Source organism: Electrophorus electricus, chromosome 14, assembly GCF_013358815.1.
Source record: "Electrophorus electricus isolate fEleEle1 chromosome 14, fEleEle1.pri, whole genome shotgun sequence".
NCBI lineage: Eukaryota > Metazoa > Chordata > Actinopteri > Gymnotiformes > Gymnotidae > Electrophorus > Electrophorus electricus.
In genome coordinates this window covers 17825028-17847832 of record NC_049548.1, presented here as the reverse complement: position 1 = coordinate 17847832, position 22805 = coordinate 17825028, and the positions used below count along the sequence as shown (strand labels likewise).

The window sequence follows — 22805 nt, the reverse complement described above, 5'->3', positions numbered from 1 at the left end:
TTCTTTTCCTCATTAAGAACTTCTCTTTTCATCTCTTTCGGCATGGTCTGGAGCTGTATTTTGACTACACAAACCTTTTGGGTAGTGCCAGCGCTGCTTTTCCCATCCGGCTGGTTCTATAACAAGAGAATTGTGATGACAGCAGCAGTGGTTTTTTTGAACTTGCAAAAGTACCCTCTTTCAAAACAATTCTTAAAATTACAATTAGTTTACAAAGTAAATGTAACCGAGTATATGTCACGTGTTACTACCCAAATCTGGTTCCTACATTGTTTGGTCAGAACCACTACATGATACTGTATTTTCAATTTTAAAAGCTATGCTATCGTAGTCTCACCACTGCTAGAATGCTAATACACACCTTGTTGCCCAGTGTATTCTCCATGCTGGTCAGGACACACAAACACGCAGTAAGCCATAATCAAAACAGTTCATTGGCTAGGCTACGTTTAAATATGCTTGAAGTTATATAAATCCATCCGAACTATCCCTGTGGAGTATGAGGTAGGCTAGGCTAGTTATATGTTCATGACAAGTTAGGCTGTATCTTCCCAAACTCACCATTTTCTAGACTACATGTGGTCCTACATTCATCTGTTTTTGAAATAACGCTATTTGAAATTAATACTTATTTCAAATCTAAATTGCTGTAATTAACATGTTATCTATTATATGTGTTAGCCACTGTAAGAAACATCAGCCAGAAAGGACAAATATTGAGCAAACTAGCTTTTCAGCTGCAAGGCAAAGATGTTCATAACTTTACATTCACAAATATACTGTCAAAGTGCATTGCTTTGAAATGATAAATGTAATTAAAGTAACGTGATATCAAGACATGATTATTTAGGCCAAAACCTACCAAATTTTGATGACATTTCAGATACAACAAAAACTGTTGTAAAAAAACAAAAACAAAAAACCTCATTAGATATCTACACAACAAACACCCATTAGATAGCTACACACCCAACACCCATTAGATAGCTACACACCCAACACCCATTAGATAGCTACACACCCAACACCCATTAGATAGCTACACACCCAACACCCATTAGATAGCTACACACCCAACACCCATTAGATATCTACACAACCAACACATATTAGATATCTACACAATAAACACCCATTAGATATCTACACAACCAACACCTATCAGATATTTATACAATAAACACCCATTAGATATCTACACAACCAACACCTATCAGATATCTACACACTAAACACATATCAGATATCTACACACTAAACACACATCAGATATCTACACACTAAACACACATCAGATATCTGCACAATAAACCCACCTCAGCAGGCCCATGTAAACCCAGATAGTTTAAAGATAGTTTTATAGGTAGAACAAGCAGTGCCCAAACACAGCCCATGTAACCATGCCAACTGGAGATCAACTGTTGCCCTGCCCAGTAAACCCAGATAAATCCCACATGGGGCCTACTCACACATGCTGACTGGGTCAATTGTAATCCAGATGAATCTGATGACTTTTAAGGATGTTGAATACTTTTGCAGCCTCATGTATAGTTTCACTGTCTATCATGTATATTTGATGAATTCCATAAACTTTATTCACTTTCCAATTCAGGCCTGATGTCCTGCACGTGTGCAGTACAAGGATCCCTGGTCATGCAGCCAGTCTTCTCCAGCCTATCTACAAAGTTAAATACAACTTTGGTTGTATTTAAGTATGTAGTTAGGCTGCCAGATTAATTGTATGAACAATGCGCATGCGCATAGGTCAGCTCATGTGAAATCTTTATGCGTCAATTTCTTTGACAACGTCAACTATTTTACATACATTAGAAGCTGGCCCTTTACGAACATTGCTAATTTGGACGATTTGAAAAGACTTTTATTGTGGTAGGTAATCTTGCTTCCCCCTCCCCCACCCTATTTGGGATTTCCGTGTTGCTCATATGACACTGATTTGAAGATGGTTTCTGTTCCATGGTGAGAAATGTTTTTTCCTTGTCGTGATGAGTTCCTTTAAATCACATTCTTTGCAATAACTTTGTCTTTTTTTGTGGTACTATCAGCTGACACACAAATTTAACGCGAGCGATTAGTGACACTTCTCACGACTATTGTAGCCTCTGCTTTGGCGGTTAAAGAAAAGCTAGCTGGGATACTTATCAAATGGTAAAACGCAAAGTGCAGAAATGGTAAAAGTCACACTATAAGTCGGTGGTCCTCTTTTCTCATGTCCTCGTCCTGCCTTGCAGGCATTCCCGTGTGCGCCACTACGAGGCCGAGCTGCGGAGCTGCCGTGCGGCAGTCGCGTCCGTGGACTTCGGCGACTACCATCCCCTCAAACCGATCACGGTCCGTCCGGGTTGTCGCTTCGCACACACGCCTTCGCAAAGTTGCTGAAGTCTGCCCTGCAGGAGGGGAACAAATCGTTCAAGTCTTTCAGAATCTCAGCTGTCTGCAGACGCGTACTCAAACTGGTCTTTGACGGAGCAAAAAATGTATTTCAAACCCAACCCAGCACGTTACATGGCGTTTGAGAAAATGCCTTTGTACTAAAAGTCAACTTTTAAGCTCAGCTCCTCTTTTTTTTATAGTGGTTGTGGTTGTTTCTTTAAATGTGATTTTTTATTTATTTATTTAATTTATTTATGTTCTTCTGTTGGTTTTTGTAGCACGGACAGATGGAAATGGATGAGTCAAGCCAGGCTTGTCTTGTCTGTCCTCCATGTAGTTTGCATCTTGGAATTAGATGATGAGGATTTTGTTTCCTGGTCCATGGTGCCAAACGTCAGCAGCACAGTGCATAAGTGTAAATACAGAGCACCACAGTGTGAGTCGAGAGGAGAAAAGGCATAAAAATAAATAGACATGACATTAAACACAATGGACAGTGCCAGTCACACAGGCCGGAGCAGAGGGGGAGGCAGGTTGCGAGTCTGCCGTGTCAGTCCGCCAGGGGATCACCTGCTTTGTAGTGCAGGCGAGCTGTGGAGTGAAAAAGGTTCATGATTATTTAGGTTGGGTGACGTGATGAGTTGCTTAACGGTGAGGAGGACCCTCTTGATTAATTCAGTTGGGTGATGGCTGTATTGTGTTAAGGAGCCTGAATCTAAGCCGTTTGGTCTGCTAGGCATGAACTAAAAACGATGCAAATGATTGAAAGGGATTGTTTTGTTCTATAAAATAGTAGTGGAGTTGACAAACGAGATGCCCAAACTAAAATCATTTGAAACCGTTTAATTTCCTTCTCTTTTGGACTTGCTCTGGATAAGAAGTGATTCGATCTCTTACCTTCCCTCCCACCTGCTTATAGGTGCTGGATTCCAGGAGCCGGCGCGGAGGGCGTAAAGGCAGCACATCCTCCTCTTCCTCCTCCTCCAGCTCGGTGGCCCCCGACCCCCTGAGCTCCTTGCTGGAGGGGACGGACCCTCTGTCCCTCTTCGCCGCGGCCGCCGAGGCCGCCGAGGCCCCCACCCTGCCCCACAGTGCTTCTGCCATGGTGAGTCCCCAGCACGGATGCGGTCGCCTGTAGAAACACAGTTTAAGGCTGCTCTCAGCATTTGGTCAGTGCTGTCCTGCACTTATTCATGGTATGCTTAGAGCATGGCAGGGTGCAAGAGAAACATCAACCCAGACACACAGACATGCACTACTAGGCTTTGACGGGAAAATTGTGAACTTATGATTGTGAAACCACGAACAGTCAGGTGATTTAAGGATTTGCCCAGTGTCAAGTAGCATTAAAGTATTGATTATAATCAGAATCAGGGATTACTTAGGGTTTGATTTATGGAAACAGATCACATGAGTTTTGTTGCATATTCATTTTACAGTAGTATTCTTCTGCATCTAGATGTGGTCAGTTCACCAGTTCAACACTAAGTAAGATGAACAAGTGAATTCCCTGACTAAGTGAGTCCTGTAACAGTACCAGATCTCAATAATCATGGTGATTCTTAATTTTTGAGCTTTAAGAAATTCACAAAGTGCTTACTTTAAAAATGAATAGACATGAGGGACCCACTTTAGACTTGGCAACGTCTGTGTCAGCAGACTTTTTGGCGGACTTTCGGTGAGTTCTAGCGCTCATCCAGACTATGGGTGATCCATGCACTCCCTTGGTTCTGCTTTTCCCAGGAGCTGGGGAGGAGAAGGAGGGAGCGAGAGGAGGAGGTGGGCTTGGATTTCGAACCCTGGGCAGCCAAACGTGGGGAGATCCTTGCCAGGTTCACCACCACAGAGAAGCTCTCCATAGTAAGTGGCTCACCAAACGTCATTGATGAAGTGTCCTTGTGCTCAGAAACCTCCCGCTCCTGAATCTACTGTCTTTTTTTTTTTTTTTCCCTTCCTGCAGAACCTCTTCATGGGATCTGACAAAAGTAAGTCCTGCTTTCGGCATAGGTTGTGTTTTCCGTCTGCAAATGGTGATCCCTTACAGTGCATCTGGACCACACTAACAATTCTTCAGTCACCTTATTGTGTCATAACTGCTCTGACTCCATGGTGCAAGTTTCATTACTGAAATCGTTCAGAGGCAGCAGGGTAACAGATGTGGCGCAATTTTGTCCAACTACTTTGTCATTTCAAGGACAGAAATTTGCAAATAATTATTTACAAATTTCTGTCCTTGAAATGTGTGTGTGTGTGTGTGTGTGTGTGTGTGTTTGTGTGGGGCGTAAGGCAAGGCCTCCAGCCCCTCCTCTGCAGTCTCAGAGAAGGTGCGCACTCGTCTGGAGGAGCTGGATGACCTGGAGGAGGTGAGTCCCCTCTGTGCTTCACATTCTCTGCCTCACTCCTTAGGTGTGAAGTGTTGGAGAAGAGTATCCAAAACTGTCTTTGAAAATGGGTATAAATGTCTCTGCCTGCTTTTTTTGGTGTGTGTGTGTGTGTGTGTGTGTGTGTGTGTGTGTGTTTATTTCTGTGTGTCAGGGCTCTCAGAGGGAGATGATGAACCTGTCTCAGCAGGACTATGTAAACCGGATTGAGGATCTTAATCAGTCTCTGAAGGAGGCGTGGTCTTCAGATCAGAAAGTTAAAGCCCTCAAAATTGTTATCCAGGTCAGCTAATGTGGGTTTGCATACACTCATCAGCACAGAAGAAAGTATATCCAGCAGCATGTTTGAGACCACACACCCATGTCACTTGAACGTTTTGCCTGTTTTCACAGTGCTCCAAGCTGCTTTCAGACACATCTGTGATCCAGTTCTATCCCAGCAAGTTTGTTCTCATCACCGACATCCTGGACACCTTTGGTAAGGGTTCAGATAATGGCCTGTGTCCTGCACGTTTGCAATCCGCTTCTTCCATTTGGTTTCGGCGAGTGTTTTGCAAAAGGAATGCGGCAGGTGCTTGGCCGAGATGTAGCTGAGCTGTAACTGAGGTCGGAGCTGCTTTAAGGGTGTGTCAGTATGTTGCTAGTATTCCCAGTGCAGACTTCTGAGTTGTAGGGTATTTCAGTCTACTGTCAACTTGGATCATATTATGTATATTCAAGTGATTGTTTAGATATAGTTCAGGGTATTTATTATTTCAAGTTGCCTTGGAAAGCTTGCAAGTCCACAGAACGTAGCTGTATTTTACTGTGCATAGTTAGTTATTCCTTTAGGGACACGGTTAGCAAGATGCAGATTTTAAAAACGTTTTTCTGCTTTTCAAGAGGCAAAATCCTTCATGCACCATGAACTATAGATGTCAGGATGCTTGGTGGACTGGGCTGATGTTTCTGGTGAATTTTTAAAAAGCCCTGAACCTCTCGGAGTGAGCGCTGTCTCAGTAGAGCTCTGGTCTGCGAAGCCTTCCCGCTGGACCTCATCGGCTGCTGGCGATGTTACTTGCTACGGAATTTACGGCGGAAATGGTTCAGGTGCCGTGCGAAATGTAGACAGCTGTAAAGCGGGAATTTGGGCCGGTGTACTGGACCTCTGTTATTCGTGTGGCTTATAACTGCTGCCTACCTCCCAAACCGCAAACGTTTGCTGTTGTGAGTAGAAAGCAGCTGGAAGTGTTGTGACCAAAAGTATCCCAGCTTGTTAGATCGTGTAACTGCGATGACTAGGCTTCCGAAAAATATTTAAAACGATCGGTAGTCGTGCACTTGTTAAGTGTCAGTAATTACACTTGAGATGTGTTTTATCTCCTCTGTATTGTGTATCTAGATACCAACACAGACTCTTGTTTTGGGCAGTATTTGAAAGTGTTGTTTTTAGCCTCAAACATATATATATACTAGTTAAGGCTGTGTTTTCTGTGGACATGGGAGGCCCTTTTGTAAGTCAGTCTGTTTAGAACATCTGCTCAATGCCATAGATGTAATCAGAACACCCACAGAACAGCAGCCTAGACCACGAGAAGGTCCTCACACCACATAATTAATCTCATAATTTGTTAGTGGGCCGGTTCTCATATTGCAGCCTTCTGCAATATTAGCATTGCAAAAGTCCAGCTGTACCATAACGAGCCAATTGTGCACTGAGCCACCCTAATTTGCAGTGTTCAAAATGGCACACTACATACTACCCGCGTACTGATCCGGCTGTGAACCTGCATGGCTTATGCAGCATGAGATCAAAAAAAGTCAATTCCAGTATGCGAAAGATACCCAGATGACGTTACTCCAGCCAAATATTCCAGTACACGACCAGAGCTGTCTTCATGGTGTACCACACGCACCGCTGCAGTGCTGGAAAATCTTTCCCAAGTTGACAGAGTCGTCAAAGTCAAAATTTATTTCTAAGAAATAAAGAAGAAACCTTGAGAGGAACCAAGACTGGCCGACAATGGTCACAATAATAACGTTCATAGCATTCAATAATGCGTTATGTGATCTTATAGCATGGTTTGCGTTTGTTACTTACTGGATATTATACTGCATACTATTATGGGGACTAGTATACAGTATATACTGATTGCAGTTTGCAGGATACAATATGTCTTAGGCTATTTTGAACACAGCCCTGGGCTTTAGGGTTCAGAGACACTCAAATGCTTTCCCTGCTCTGTTTGTTGATGACAGCGATGTCCCCCCCCCTGCAGGTCAACTGGTGTATGACCGCATCTGGTCCATGTGTTCAGACCCTCATTCCCTTCCAGGTAAGACGAACAGAAGGATTCATCTGTCTGAATTACTACTCTGCTGCTACAGGATTGTACAGTCTCGCTCCGCAGTCTCACTGCGGAAACCAGGGAACGAGGGGCGTTTTAATGTGTGTAATCGGTTAGGGCTTCAAACGAAGATGACAGGTTTGTTTTTGCCTGTCGTCAAAAGCCGGCTCGCCTACTTGGTTTACGAACGGCACGTGTTCACTCGCTAACTCTGTCACGCCCAGTTTAATGGGAATCGGCGTGCTCGGTTCGGCTTGTTTGTTTTTACGTGCTCGCTTCTGTCCCCTTAGACACCTTCTCCGCGGAGGATGTGAACGACACGGCCAAGGAGACCTGCCTCAACTGGTTCTTCAAAATCGCCTCCATCAGGGAGCTGATTCCTCGGCTGTATCCCTGCACCCTCCCCGGGCACAGCTGCCGTGCCGCCAGGGGCTGGAAAACGGGTCAGGGCTTGTGCTTGCGCGCATCCCGCGTGTGCTTTGAATCCTTGACTCTTGCTGTAGATATGTGGAGGCCGCCATACTGAAGTGCAATCGCTTCCTGAACAACTCGTGAGTGACTCGACTGACTCCTTCAGTAGGCTTGAGGATGAGGGCTTGGTTTGTTCATTACAGGGTCATGTGCGCTCTCTCTCGCGCTCTCTCTCTCTCTCACTCGCGCGCTCTCTCTCTCTCCCCCCTTCCATTGCATCCTCCTCTCCTCCCTCTCTCCCTCAGTGGGATTCAGGAGACGGTTCCTCGTCTCACAGCTATGGTTCGGGGCATTGGCGACCCCTTGGTGGCTGTGTACGCTCGGGCCTATCTGTGCAGGGTACGTCTCCTTGCTCCTGTGTCTCTTCCTCCTCCTCCTCCTCCTCCTCTCCTGCTCAGCAACCCTTCTCCTCTCCCGCCTCCCCCCAGGTGGGCATGGAGGTGACGCCCCACCTGAAGGACAGCCTGAACAAGAACTTCTTCGACCTGCTGGCGTCCTTCCGCCAGATCCACGGCGACGCTGTCCAGAACCAGCTGGTGCTCCAGAGGGTGGAGGTGCCTGTCTACCTCACCCTCTACTCCCCTGCCATCCACTGGATCCTGCAGTGTGTGGCCTACAGGGCGTCAGATGTAAGCGGGTGAACGCACGCACACCCTCTGTGCCCAATTCCAAAACCATTACGTGGTTTGAAGTGCGATACGTCATACTGATCTGGGATCTGCCTCTTTCTGCTGCTCTTCACCAGGTGCTGCTAACGGAAATGATGGAGAGGTGCAAGAAGCTGGGTAACAAGTAAGACCTTTCACCCCTGGGCGGGGAGCTTTCACACTGGCTAACCACTCATGGGATCCCTTTTTTGTTTTTCATGGGTATCCTATTACAAGTGTTATCACACGGTGAACCTGTTTGAATGGGGTCACATTTAGAGTCAGTTTTTAGCTTGTTGGAACAAGGCCATCTGATAATTGCGTCTCCATTTCACTATCCATCTTCAAAAAGCTTTTAAAAACGTTTCTATTTCAGACTGCTTTTCCTGCTCTGTAAATCTTTTCTTCTTATTGCCTCACAGCTTTATTTGATCATAATTGTTTTGTCTTGCCATTCCCTTACTGTAACTCTTACCATGTTTTAATCTGTAATTTTCTCTTTTTATTTCCCCTCTGTGTTGTCATTTTATTATTCGTTTTACCCTGCTATTCCGCTATACTCTTATGTTTTCATTGGCTCTTGTATGTAGTGTCTTTGAGTATCCCGAAAGGTGCTTATAAAGAAGTTATTATAAGGGTGCAAAACCTCAGACTGCAGTGCCTTCCAGAACTGATGGTCATCTTACTTCCTGTGTCCTAATGCTCATTTGTTTTTGTTTTTATTTTGGATGCACTGTGACTGTAGTGTGTGTGTGTGTGTGTGTGTGTGTGTGTGTGTGTGTGTGTGTGTGTGTGTTTTTTTACTCATAGTGCTCTCCTGCTGAATTCCGTGATGTGGGCCTTCCGAGCTGAGTTTGTAGCTGCAAGAGCCACCGACTTCATCAGCATGATCAAGGACTGTGATGAGACTGGATTTCCCAAGGTGCAGAAAAAAGGCCTCCCTACACACTCACCTGGTCCACACACGGAATCTCCTAGCCCTGTGTGGTATTTCCCTACTAGGGTTAGGTTTAGCTGGTACACACACACACACACACACACACACACACACACAATGTCCTATCCCATAAGCTCTTTCCATTAACTTGTGTGCTGTATGTTGCCAACCTAAATGATGCCCACAAAGAGCTAAATACATAAACACTCACACACACCTGCTCACGCTGTACCCACACTGCAGCTGTGTCGATTGTGTGTCCCCTGCCCCCGCATAGCACCTGTTGTTCGGTTCTCTGGGCCGTAGCCTTGCGTGCGCTGACCCCCCTGAGAGTGAGAGACTGCCCATCCTCAACGAGGCCTGGAAGGTGATCACTAAAGTGCGCAATGCCCAGGTATATGCGCCACCCCCCCCCCCCCCCCCCCCACGCTCGCCTCGTTCGGCTGATGTCTGACCTACATCTGACACATGACTTAAAATGTGTGGATGATGTGTTTTCAGGATTACATCACCTGTGCGGAAATTTGGGTTGAGTTCACCTGTCGGCATTTTACGGTGAGTCGCTGTGTGTGTGTGTGTGTGTGTGTGTGTGTGTGTGTGTGTGTGTCTTTCCATCCCCCACAAAAAGATTTTTCTCATTTTTATTACCATTTTTCTAAATCTTCTCACAGAAACGAGAGGTCAACACAGTGCTGGCTGACATTATCAAGCACATGACCCCTGACCGTGCGTTTGAGGATGCTTACACAGAGGTTCACTCCGTAACCTTTACTGATATGCAACATCTATTGATCTGCAACTTCTTTTGATCTTGCTAAAGAAATAGGTGTCTAAGATCCACGCATGTGTAGCCATAGCAGCTCTGTCGAAGCTCAAGGTTTAACACACTTCATCAGATGACTCGAGTGTCAGAGTGGACACTACCTAGGGTCTCCAAGAATGCTGCTTGATGATCATCATCATCATCATGATCATGATCATGATTGTGCTCTGTTGCTTTCAGCTACACTCTGTGATGATGAAGATCCTCACCTATTTCCACAACTTCTCTGTGCTCTTCTCCATGGTAAGAGTCAAAAGGAGATGCTGCTTTTTTAAGTGCTGTTCAGAACACCAACACACCATCTCATGTCATAACGTAACGCAGAGTGAGCACTGGCTCCTCTGGGCTCAGAAACTAGGGGTGTTTTTTTTTTTTCTAGTCAGTGTGGAAGGTGGCACGAGCTTCCTTCATCTAATTTATGTGCTGGCGTGCTGTAACACTGCAGGAGAAGTTCCTGCCCTTCCTGGACATGTTCCAGAAAGACAGTGTTAGGGTGGAGGTTTGCAAATCTATCATGGAAGTCTTCATCAAGTAAGTATACTAAGTTACCGGCATACCAAAAACACTGAAAGCTGTTTTCATGTTGTTTGGATCTATTTAATAGGTCGTACTGAATAGCGTGAAGGTTGTACCGTGTACAACCATAAATGTTCTTCTAATAGGAAAGGTGCTGGTTGGTTTAGAGGACCATAGATGTTCTCCTAATAGAAAGGGTTGGTTTAGAGGACCATAGACGATCTCCTAATGGAAAGGGTGCTGGTTGGTTTAGGCACCAGCAGGAGTCAACTCGTGATCCTGTCATCCTCAATGCCCTCCTACACGTCTGCAAGACCATGCACGACTCCGTCAAGTAAGTGTGTGTGTGCGCGTGCGTTAGTTCAAATGGCTTCCATTCTGCTTGATGGTGTGTGAAATGTTTTCTGTGAAGGCTCCTCAGGGGCCATGCAATGATCATGATCGATCGAACCTCATCTTTTTTGTCCTTCAGCGCTCTGACTGTGGAGGATGAGAAAAGGTCGGTCTCTCTGCTGATCAACGGCTTCATCCGCATGGTAAGCTAATGCATCAATGTCTGAGCTCTCATGCTGCTGAATCTAAGCTTTCGCTGGACAAGAGCCAAGTGACTGTTTTTGATTGCTTCGGTCTGTGCTCAGGTATCGTTTGGCCGGGACTTTGAGCAGCAGTTGAGCTTCTGTGTGGAGGCCAGAGCCACATTCTGCAACCTGGAGCCAGTTATAATTCAGCTTATTCATGTGAGTGTGTCTCTTCTGCATTCATGTGCGTGTGTGTGGCCTGAGGAGCAGAGGCTCTCTCCCACTGAAGGGCATTACCAAGGCGTTCATATCTGAAGATGAAGACTTGCGCTCATCACTCTGGCCTGCTTTCCTACTGCCTCCAGTGGATCGCAGGATGCTTTTTTTTTTTGGATCATGAAAGGTTATTTTTGCAGGTAGTGGAGGTGGGAGGCTATAGATAACTACATTTGTTGAAACTTTCAAAGGATTTTAGTTTCCTGCTTCAGCTGATTTATTTCACGTTTTTTGCAGACGGTTAATCAGCTGGCCATAGAGACCAGGAGAGTGATGGGAGGAAGCCACTCACGCAAAACGGCCGCGTTTGTCAGAGTGAGTGTCGCAGCCTCGCAGTGTGCCCTGCTACATCTGCGCGGGTGTTTAACTGTTCCCCAGGAGCGATCCTAGGGTTCAGGATTCTTGTTGACACTCAGATGGTTTGGAATTGTTGCAGACTCATGGTTGCATTGGTTTTTGGTTCTTGCTGACTCATAACTGTGCTGGTTCTGGGTTCTTGCTGACTCATGGTTGTGCTGGTTCTGGGTTCTTGCTGGCTCGCGGTTGCACTGATTGGATGCAGGCATGTGCGGCCTACTGCTTCATCACCATCCCCTCCATCAGCAACATCTTTAGCCGCCTCCACCTCTACCTGCTCTCAGGGAAGGTAGCACTGGCCAACCAGTGTCTGTCCCAGGGTGAGTGGACTATGGCTGACGAGACACAATTAATTATGCTTAATTATAATAATTATACAATTAAATTCATTCTAATTATGAATGACCTTAATTACATAATTACCATGTACACCTCTCTCTCTCTCTCTCTCTCTCTCTCTCTCTCTCTCTCTCTCTCTCTCTCTCTCTCTCTCAGCCGACGCCTTTATGAAGGCGGCGGTGAGTGTTCTGCCTGAGGTACCCCGCACCATCGTTGTGGAGGGCAAACAGCGCTCCTCAGAGTCCTTCCTCCTCGAGTTCATCAGCAGCTTCCTTTCCACACTGCTGGTAGTGCCGGTACAGACCTGCTGAAACCCGCACAGACTCTACACACACTCAGCCTGCCTCTCTGCACAGACTCAGACTTTCAGACTCAGAATATTGTTTGTGTGTGTGTGTGTCAGGACCACCCTGAGCAGGGTGTGTTGTACCTGGTGAGAGGGCTGTTGAACATGGTGCAGGACTACACCTGGGAGGACAGCAGTGATGCTAAAGTGCGTGTGTACATCAGCGCCCTGCCCCTGCTGGCAGCCATGAGCCAGGAGAGCTACCTCTATACCATCCTTAACGGTACACACACACACACACACACACACACACACACACACACACACACACACACACACACACACACACACACACACACCCTAAAGTAGAGCTACCTCTATACCATCCTTAACGGTACACACACACACACACACACACACACACACCCCCTAAAGTAGAGCTACCTCTATACCATCCTTAACGGTACACACACACACACACACACACCCTAAAGTAGAGCTACCTCTATACCATCCTTAACGGTACACACACACACACACACACACACACACACACACACCCCCTAAAGTAGAGCTACCTCTATACCATCCTTAACGGTACACACACACACACACCCTAAAGTAGAGCTACCTCTATACCATCCTTAACGGTACACACACACACACACACACACACCCCCTAAAGTAGAGCTACCTCTATACCATCCTTAACGGTACACACACACACACACACACACACACACCCTAAAGCAGAGCTACCTCTATACCATCCTTAACGGTATACAAACACACACACACACACACACACACCCCCTAAAGTAGAGCTACCTCTATACCATCCCTAACGGTATACACACACACACACACACACACACACCCTAAAGTAGAGCTACCTCTATACCATCCCTAACGGTACACAAACACACCCTAAAGTAGAGCTACCTCTATGCCATCCCTAACGGTACACACACACCCACGCACGCACGCGCGCACACACACACACACCCCCTAAAGTAGAGCTACCTCTATACCATCCCTAACGGTATACACACACACACACACACACACACACACACACACCCTAAAGTAGAGCTACCTCTATACCATCCCTAACGGTATACACACACACACACACACACACACACCCTAAAGTAGAGCTACCTCTATACCATCCCTAACGGTATACACACACACACACACACACACACACACACACACACACACACACCCTAAAGTAGAGCTACCTCTATACCATCCCTAACAGTACACACACACACACACACACACACACCCTAAAGTAGAGCTACCTCTATGCCATCCCTAACGGTACACACACACCCACGCACGCACGCGCGCACACACACACACCCCCCCTAAAGTAGAGCTACCTCTATGCCATCCCTAACGGTACACACACACACCCCCCCCCCCCCTAAAGTAGAGCTACCTCTATACCATCCCTAACGGTACACACACACACACACACACACACACACACACACACACACACACCCTAAAGTAGAGCTACCTCTATACCATCCCTAACGGTACACACACACACACACACACACACACACACACCCTAAAGTAGAGCTACCTCTATACCATCCCTAAGGGTACACACACACACCCTAAAGTAGAGCTACCTCTATGCCATCCCTAACGGTACACACACACGCACGCACGCACGCACACACACACACACACACACACCCTAAAGTAGAGCTACCTCTATACCATCCCTAAGGGTACACACACACACACCCACCCACCCTAAAGTAGAGCTACCTCTATACCATCCCTAACGGTACACCCAACCTAAAGTAGAGCTACCTCTATACCATCCCTAAGGGTACACACACACACACACCCACACACCCACCCACCCTAAAGTAGAGCTACCTCTATACCATCCCTAACGGTACACCCAACCTAAAGTAGAGCTACCTCTATACCATCCCTAAGGGTACACACACACACACACCCACACACCCACCCACCCTAAAGTAGAGCTACCTCTATACCATCCCTAACGGTACACACACACACACACACACATACACACACACCCCCTAAAGTAGAGCTACCGCTATACCATCCCTAACGGTACACACACACACCCTAAAGTAGAGCTACCTCTATGCCATCCCTAACGGTACACACACACGCACGCACACACACACACACACACACACACACCCTAAAGTAGAGCTACCTCTATACCATCCCTAAGGGTACACACACACACACCCACCCACCCTAAAGTAGAGCTACCTCTATACCATCCCTAACGGTACACCCAACCTAAAGTAGAGCTACCTCTATACCATCCCTAAGGGTACACACACACACACACACACACACACACACACCCACCCTAAAGTAGAGCTACCTCTATACCATCCCTAAGGGTACACCCAACATAAAGTAGAGCTACCTCTATACCATCCCTAACGGTACACACACACACACACACACACCCTAAAGTAGAGCTACCTCTATGCCATCCCTAACGGTACACACACACACACACACACACCCTAAAGTAGAGCTACCTCTATACCATCCCTAACGGTACACACACACACACACACACACACACACACACACACACACCCTAAAGTAGAGCTACCTCTATGCCATCCCTAACGGTACACACACACCCACGCACGCACGCACACGCACGCGCACACACACACACACCCTAAAGTAGAGCTACCTCTATACCATCCCTAAGGGTACACACACACACCCACCCTAAAGTAGAGCTACCTCTATACCATCCCTAAGGGTACACCCAACATAAAGTAGAGCTACCTCTATACCATCCCTAACGGTACACACACACACACACACACACACACACACACACACCCTAAAGTAGAGCTACCTCTATACCATCCCTAAGGGTACACACACACACCCACCCTAAAGTAGAGCTACCTCTATACCATCCCTAAGGGTACACCCAACATAAAGTAGAGCTACCTCTATACCATCCCTAACGGTACACACACACACACACACACACACACACACACACACACACACACACACACACACACACACACACCCTAAAGTAGAGCTACCTCTATACCATCCCTAAGGGTACACACACACACCCACCCTAAAGTAGAGCTACCTCTATACCATCCCTAAGGGTACACCCAACATAAAGTAGAGCTACCTCTATACCATCCCTAACGGTACACACACACACACTGTGTGAAGATTAATCATAAAAGATGTAAACCCCCCCCCCCCCCCCCACCACACCCAGTGGACTCCAATGAGACGCTTTACGGAGGAGACCCCAAGTTTGTGGCTGAGATCAGCCGGCTGTGTGAGACACTGATTGGACAGGTGCTTGACCATCTGAAGACCCTGGGCCGAGAGGAGGTGAGCAGGCACCGCCCACCCTACGTGATCCAGCAGTCTGCTTTGGCTATGGGGAGTGAAACCATAGCCCTGCCACACTTAAGACTTGTTACTTCCATTAAATGCAGTTTTCATGTGATAACCAAATGAATGCACTTGCCTTTTTTTTCTGAGGTTAAAGTTAGGGTTTGGTGGCAGTATTTTAATCCCGTTAAGTAGTAATTCAATGGAAAAACCCCATATGGGTAAGTAAGTCGTGTGTGTGTGTGTGTGTGTGTGCAGGGAGTGCACAGACAGGGCAGTTTGGCCTTTTCACTCTTCAGCTGTCTGCTGGCTCACGCAGACCTGCGCAACAACAAACTCAACCAGCTGGCTGTCAACCTGTGGAACCTCAGTCATAAGAATGGCCAATGCGACACTCGCATCTCGGTTAGACACACTTGTGTGCGTGCGCTTCTATGTCTCTGAGAGGCACGCGAGCGCACACACCTTGGTGGACATGCTCATGTTCCTTGTTGAGAGAGTTTGATGACAGAAATCTGCTGTACTTGTATAGTCTGTTTGTTTCACCTGTGTGTGTGTGTGTGTGTGTGTGTGTGTGTGTGTGTATATAGGTTCGCACCCTAGAACATATCAAGAGCCAGGCCCAGCACTCCGAGCTGTCTCATCTCTCCGACATGCTACTGCGTCTTTCTCTGCAGTCGCGAGCCTGAGAGACTACCTGTGACCTCCCTTTGACCTTCACGTGTCCGTATGAGCTAGAGCCAAGCCTCGCCCCGTACAAGCTTGGGGTGGAGAGCTTTGCTGGAAGAGCCAAACAGGGCAGTATGTGTGGAGTGGTGTGGTTCTAAGATGGAGGTGAATTTAGGACTTTTAGAACGCTCTGCTCTTCCTGTCATCATTCATGGATGGATGCCAACACCACCCATCTACTCTTGTGATCATGTTAAGTCTCAGCATTAGACGCAGATGAAGCCTAACGGTTTTCTGTTCATGCACTTCGTTTTGTATATTTGTATGTGTACTCTTGCATAATATAAATGATTAACACCCTGATCTCTCTTTACCTTAACAAGGTAGAGTCCTGTGTCAGCAACAATGAACGCAGTTAAACTCGGGCATCAACCTACAACAAAAAAAATCTGTTGTGAGACATTTCACTTGTGTGTACACAGCTCAGTGCTAGATTACTTTATGCAAAACATTCTCTAAGTATGTATTCCTATAAGCCCCCCTGCTGTGGGTAGTCACACCCATTCAATCAGCCAATCGTATACTAACTACAGGCAGGGGCTACAGGCAATAGTCTCTCTGTTAATGTGATTGGCTGTTTGATGCCTTTGTCTGTTGAATCTGCACATAACATAAAATGATTCCTCGTTTTGCACGGTCTGTATCTGGCGTAGTAAGTCCTAAAAGTGTGATTGAGCTCCATAGCAGAGTTACAAGGAAGTTCATTTTATCATCTGACAGCAGTGTTATTTAGCAAATGCAAAAAAAAAAAAAGGAGAAAGTTTAAGGTTTATTTAAACCTTAAATGTTAAATGCCAGAAAAAGAACCATAGACCTGCAGTAATCGTTAGAGGGGGGAGAAGGGTTGGTCTTTATTAATACAGCTGAAGTGGCAGTTGATATTTTTTCCCTAAACCAGACAGCAGTTATAATCAATCAAAATCGCACATCAGTCCACACACCAGAATGCTCACTCTGTGGACAGAGAAAACCTTTTTTTTTTAAAAACTGTTCCTATTTGTGTCTTGTTTATTGAGCTTTTCCAAAAATCAGCAGACGAAAAACAAACAAAACTTTATATATATGCACCTGCTTATGACTGTTAAGATGACCAGCATACTAAGGACAGCAAGCTGCAGTTTTGATATCCCACGCCTACTCAGACATGTGTGGGTGGTAAAAACAGGAATAGTGGCAAAGTAAATTCCAAACCTAAAAGACAGTAAATACCGCTCTGGTAAGACAGACACAGACATGCACAGCCACGCTGCTCCCAAACTTTGTCTAGTATACTGAGACACATCAAAGCACATGAGCATTTTTAAGGGGTTTAAGTAATTCACCTTCAATATAATTAACACCCTCGACGGTCTGTGGCTGTTTAGGAACGATTCTGGCTTGGGTGCCCTTGCAAACAAGGAACTCTCAACCACAAAACTGAGTAGGGGTGCAGTCAGAGTGTTGCTGTGATTATGACTGAAATACATGTCTTAAAATGTGAGGGGTTTTTCTGGGTCCTCCCATTACATTTTTATTAATGGTTCGACAGGAGCAGAAGCAAAGTGCTCCAGGATGACTGATGAAGCCACCTCAACTTAGAACTACAAGTAGTGAGGGGAGAAACAAAACCAACAACAAATCGGGAAAACGAACTAAAATGTGGAGAGAAGTGATGGCTCACTCCAGGGTGCCCCCATCTGCCTGAAAGGAAACGCATTCCATCGTTCGCTTCAGTCCCGAGTGGGCTGAGAATGAAGGTTGTGTTGGGGGTTTTTTTGCGCCCTCTTTTTGTTTTGGTGTTGACGAGGACTCTGGTATGGTGTCTTGTTGAGCGTGGAGGGGGTTGTGAAGTTGGTTCTGCGTGTCAGACAGTTTCAGTCCAGCTCGATGGGACTGCTGTCCTCGTGAGCCTCCTCTCCCTCCTCGTCCTCACCCGAACCCATCAGACTGTTCAAAAGGTTCCCTACAACGTTCAACGACGTCAGAATTAGTCAACGCTCGCTGTTCAGACCTTTCAGACCCAAGAGACTAACAGCATTTGGCATCCGCTCTTACTGAGAATTCAGTATGACAGTACTTGTGTGCCCAGGGAATCAAACCCCTGACCTTGGTGTTGCTACCAGATGAGCTAGAGAAGGTCAACAGATGCTACATTGACTGACCTGCCCTATCACATATTGCATTTCAGAGGCAAAGGTGGATTACGTTAGCATCAGTAAGAGTGAAGCTTGGGTTGAAGAAGCTCTGAGAATGTACCTAGCAGGCCACCGTATGAGGAGGACTGTTTTGGTGGCACTCCGAAGAACAGCTGTCCTATCCTGTCCAAGTACTGAAGAGACACACAGCAAGATGTCAGTTAAACAGAACAACAACCACAAACCTCTTCACTAAGCTGTAGGCCTGAGGGTTACAGTTAGATGTGCTGAAGTGTTGCTTGGACACACATTTTGAAAGACACTTGTATGCAAAACAACCTGTTTAAAGAGGTGCAATTTGTTCACAATTTAGTACTTAGAAATATGAATCAATAGTCAGACACCATCACAAGCGTCTCCCTGAGCCAGTGTTTTTCTAAGGAAAATGAGCAACATAAAAATGCTTGGATCAGACTGCAGCAAATAAGCGCAGGTCCAAATTAGCAGAGTTAGTCTTTGTAGTGAGTCACCATGCTTAGTTGACTGCTCTAGGTTTTTTCTAAACGTCGCTCCGTTACACACTAACAGACAGAGCATATCCACTGCTGAGAGTACACAATGTTCTTCTCACAAAACACTTTAGGGGAAAAAAATTAGGCAAGATAGTAAGCTCTCTGGGCCACAAAGTTAGATATCAAAGTTTAAGAAAAGTTCTGCGTGCACGCACGCACGCACACACACACACACACTCACCTCATTATACATGGGATCCCTTTTCAGCGACGGCTGATATTGTTCACATAACACTGTAAAGACTGCCAGCTTCCCTCTGTAAACAGAAAAGAAAAACCCCGCCGGAGAGGTGGGAAGGCACGTGAGAACTGGCCACCATGTGGCACTCACACTCAGCCAGAGCACACGCGCACGTGCCTTACTGCTCGGTGCTCAGACTGTTAGCAAATGCTTCGAAACAGATGCAATTCGAGAACCGACCAATCAGAGAGCAGAACAGCTCGTACCCTTCCACTGCTAAGAGCAGGAACCAGAGGAAGTTGAGCAGAGGCTGTACGAACGGAGGGCCTTTCTCTATGGATGGGTGCTTCTGCGTGTACGTGGTGAAGACCACTAACGCGCTGCTCTTGTTCTTCAGACAGAGGAACCTGCGGACATGTCGGCAGAGGGTCGAGGTTTGGAAAAGCAACTAAAAGAACAAAGGTGAGGGGAAACAATGCCAACATTCTTGGCCTCTAACGATTTCCCCGCTTTGCATTTAATCAGTATAAGATTTCCAAGCTAAACAGAACGACACCTGTACAGACGTCTTCCTGTCCCTTCTGGTAGCTTAGCTCAATGTAAAGTGCAGTTGTAATAATGCTTATTGTGGAGAGGCTCGGCGTGCCTATAGCGTTAGCGTGAACGGCACAAATCCGCCAGCGCACTCACTGTAACACGGCCTGAGCGACGAACATGTCGACCTCGGCGCGGAAGCCGCGGGCTGCCGAGTACTCCACCAGCATCTGCGCACAGCCCTCCCCATCTGAGGAGTGGAGGAAGTGGTAGCGCGACTCGCTGTAGTTCTGCTCTGGGGGGAGGGGGGGGACATGCGGCTTAGATACATATGCATAAACACACGTGTCTTTTTAAAAAAAAGACACAGACTGATTGGATACGTAGCTGTGACCGTTCCTGAGTGCAAGAGCCTGAAGTACCTTTCCACAGTATGACTGCCAGTAGCTGGTGCAGTCTGGGGTGACCCAGCTTCCCTGAGCCCCCCGTGGACCACTTGAGCGCCCGGGAGACAAACACCACCCGCTCAGGTGAGTTCGGGTCCATCAGGCTAAACATCTTAACCAAATTCTCTAGAGAAACAGATTCTGTTTGTAATTCCGATATGACAAAATTGGAATGGTGTCATTATAACACACAACCAACTAACAGAGTAAGCTCTCTCCCTAACACGTAATAAACAAAAAAAACTTTGTAAAAACAAGACCTGTTGGATATCCTATGCAAGCACACACACCCTTCTAACATATAGTCTTTGATGTCAAAACAACTCACAGCTTACCTAATATGTCCTCTTCAACCTTGGCTTCAGACTTCTCCAACACCTCGAGCACCAGCATAGAGAGATCCGCTGCACTGTTTTGCTGTTAATAACACACAGACAGGGACACTTCCAAACTGTGTTCAGGGTTCCCCCAAAAGGATCTTATCTGAGCAACAATGAATTAGAGCTCTGGACAATACAGTTACCTTTGTTATAAAGTTGTGATACACCCTATGACATATTAAGCATAATTAGTGCAACAGTGACAGCACCTGTCAATTTCCTTGTGCAACTTCAAACCTTTTTTCCTTTCCTCACGCTTTACTCGACCCATGACAGGGCTTTATTTAGGCCATCACATGGTGGTGTGATAAGTTAAGGTGCTTGACTGGTACTTGGAAGGATGCCAGTTGAAGTTCCACCACCACCAAGTTTCCACTGCTGTGCCCCTGAACAAGGCCGGCAGTGGACTTCAGACTGCTGTGTACTGGAGGGGAACAACTGCAGAATATCTGAAGGTTCTGTATGACAAGTCCACCAGCTGGACAGCTCACTCATTGGGCCTCTAATTGCTCAAGTTGTATTCAGGAAGAACCAGGTCTTTTTTTTTAGATAAGAGCATCAGCTAAATGTAAATCACACAATAAGACACAACAAATGAGAAGGCAAAGTTGTCTACGTGTACAATGAAATGTTCAAACATACAACAGAAAAGTAGGAACCCTTTAAGCCAATGAAAAGAAGCATGGGCCACATCATACCTGGTTATAACTGAAGAAAAGCAGTGCTCCGTTGTACATCAGTTCTCTGGCTTCTGCATGCTTTGACTGCGACATATACCTGCCACCAGCAGACAGAAGACATCTAGGTTAAAGAAGTTATTGGGACTGCTGTGTCCATGAGGGGGGTAGCTGCAGAGCATATGAAAGACCAGTCCGTAAAGTCTGCTAGCTAGATAGTTCACTCAGTGGCACAACAAATCTGTGCGAGTCAGTGTTGACTTTTATTTTTGCTTCTTTTGCGGAAACATTACGCTTGACAAGCTAGATGTCGTTAATATTTTGGGTCATAATCCGAAGACAAGCAAGTGGGTAGCTAGCCAAGCGTAGCCAAACTAGCTCGGGTCACACCTGGACTTCACCAACTGCTCCTGTCGTCCGTATTATTGGAACACAGTTTGCACCGAAATTGTTGGGTGTAATGTTCATTCATAACACCGAGCAACTGACAAGGTTTTCAAACGGCGAATAATACGGCTAGGTCTATATTTTGCGCTAGCTAGCTAGCTAGCTAGCTCACTAGCCTCCATTATTGAGACGCTAGTTCACTAGCTAGCCAACAACCGTGCAATACCGAGTGAGTGACATTTACACGGACCAACCACCAAACGGATCTGGTTAGAGAGGCGGGACTCTACGAAAAAAAACAGCCAATCATGTAAGACGAACGGTGCGTCGCTGACGGAGAAAGATCTCGAAAATCCAGGCCAGGGAGCCGTCGGCCGCGGCAGCACTTCGACACGAATAAGTCAGACCTGAAGAATAAAGTGCGGTACATCTGGTGGGCCTCGTAGTAATCCCCCCTCTCCACGCTGGCGCGCAGCTTGCCCTCCACACGCTGCACTCCTCCGCGGTTCCTGGCGCTGGAGCTCTTCAGAGCCTCCTGCTCCGACATCATTGTTCCCGTCTGGCGACTCGCTCCGCCCGAACGCTGCCGATGGCGTTGCTATGTACGGGAATGAGCCTGCCGACTCGCCGTAGATGTCGGACAGGGAAAATAAACAAAAATAAATAAATAAAACAAACAAGAAATCTACGAATCACCTAAATGTACGAGCCTGCATACATTAGTGTTATACTTTTTCGTTTTCAGCTGTTTTTCTAAATATCGGTTTCTTTGAATGTGATTGATATTCTAGTCATGTTCTACACCATGCCACCAGATGGCAGCATAGTCACGCACCATGTAAATACACCCCACGCAAAATGGTGAATTAAGTTGTTTTTCAATTTATACTGTATCAAAATATAATCACATATCAGAAACGTGACATTGCACAATTTATAAACAATTAAATAAGTTGAAAATAATCTAAAATAAATACCAGTGACGACACGAAAAAGAATAGGTTAAAGTTGGATTTTAAATCAATTTGAAGTTTAATTTAACAGTGTTGTAAACAGTGTTTGGCTGTTTATCTGGGAATTTAGATTGGACAAAATAGAGAGGTAGTTGAATAAT

General features: G+C 46.2%; 2 protein-coding genes across 4 annotated transcripts; one reads left to right on the top strand and one right to left on the bottom strand.

The window, feature by feature from the left end:
- Positions 1-591: 591 nt before the first annotated feature.
- Positions 592-17343, top strand: vps35l (VPS35 endosomal protein sorting factor like). Of its 2 annotated transcripts, none has more exons than XM_035533228.1 (30): positions 592-1977; positions 2250-2349; positions 3311-3496; positions 4135-4251; positions 4352-4376; positions 4678-4754; positions 4927-5055; positions 5166-5250; positions 7031-7087; positions 7390-7486; positions 7603-7650; positions 7816-7909; positions 7999-8199; positions 8316-8362; positions 8983-9139; positions 9432-9548; positions 9656-9709; positions 9826-9906; positions 10158-10220; positions 10423-10508; positions 10747-10827; positions 10966-11029; positions 11132-11230; positions 11525-11602; positions 11850-11964; positions 12140-12279; positions 12387-12552; positions 15550-15668; positions 15930-16076; positions 16262-17343. In XM_035533228.1, the coding sequence occupies exons 1-30, from the start codon at positions 1961-1963 to the stop codon at positions 16358-16360; spliced, it is 2946 nt and encodes a 981-aa protein (XP_035389121.1). In that variant the 5' UTR covers positions 592-1960; the 3' UTR covers positions 16361-17343. The 2 variants fall into 2 exon arrangements, with proteins under 2 accessions (XP_035389121.1, XP_035389122.1); XM_035533229.1 differs by having other exon boundaries at positions 662-1977; positions 9028-9139.
- On the bottom strand, positions 17227-22288 carry get4 (guided entry of tail-anchored proteins factor 4). Of its 2 annotated transcripts, none has more exons than XM_027018642.2 (9): positions 22099-22288; positions 21326-21404; positions 20583-20664; positions 20224-20388; positions 19958-20096; positions 19534-19674; positions 19268-19343; positions 18636-18708; positions 17227-18342 (listed from the first exon to the last, which is right to left on the bottom strand). In XM_027018642.2, the coding sequence occupies exons 1-9, from the start codon at positions 22239-22241 to the stop codon at positions 18254-18256; spliced, it is 987 nt and encodes a 328-aa protein (XP_026874443.1). In that variant the 5' UTR covers positions 22242-22288; the 3' UTR covers positions 17227-18253. The 2 variants fall into 2 exon arrangements, with proteins under 2 accessions (XP_026874443.1, XP_026874444.1); XM_027018643.2 differs by having other exon boundaries at positions 20224-20373.
- Positions 22289-22805: the final 517 nt, after the last annotated feature.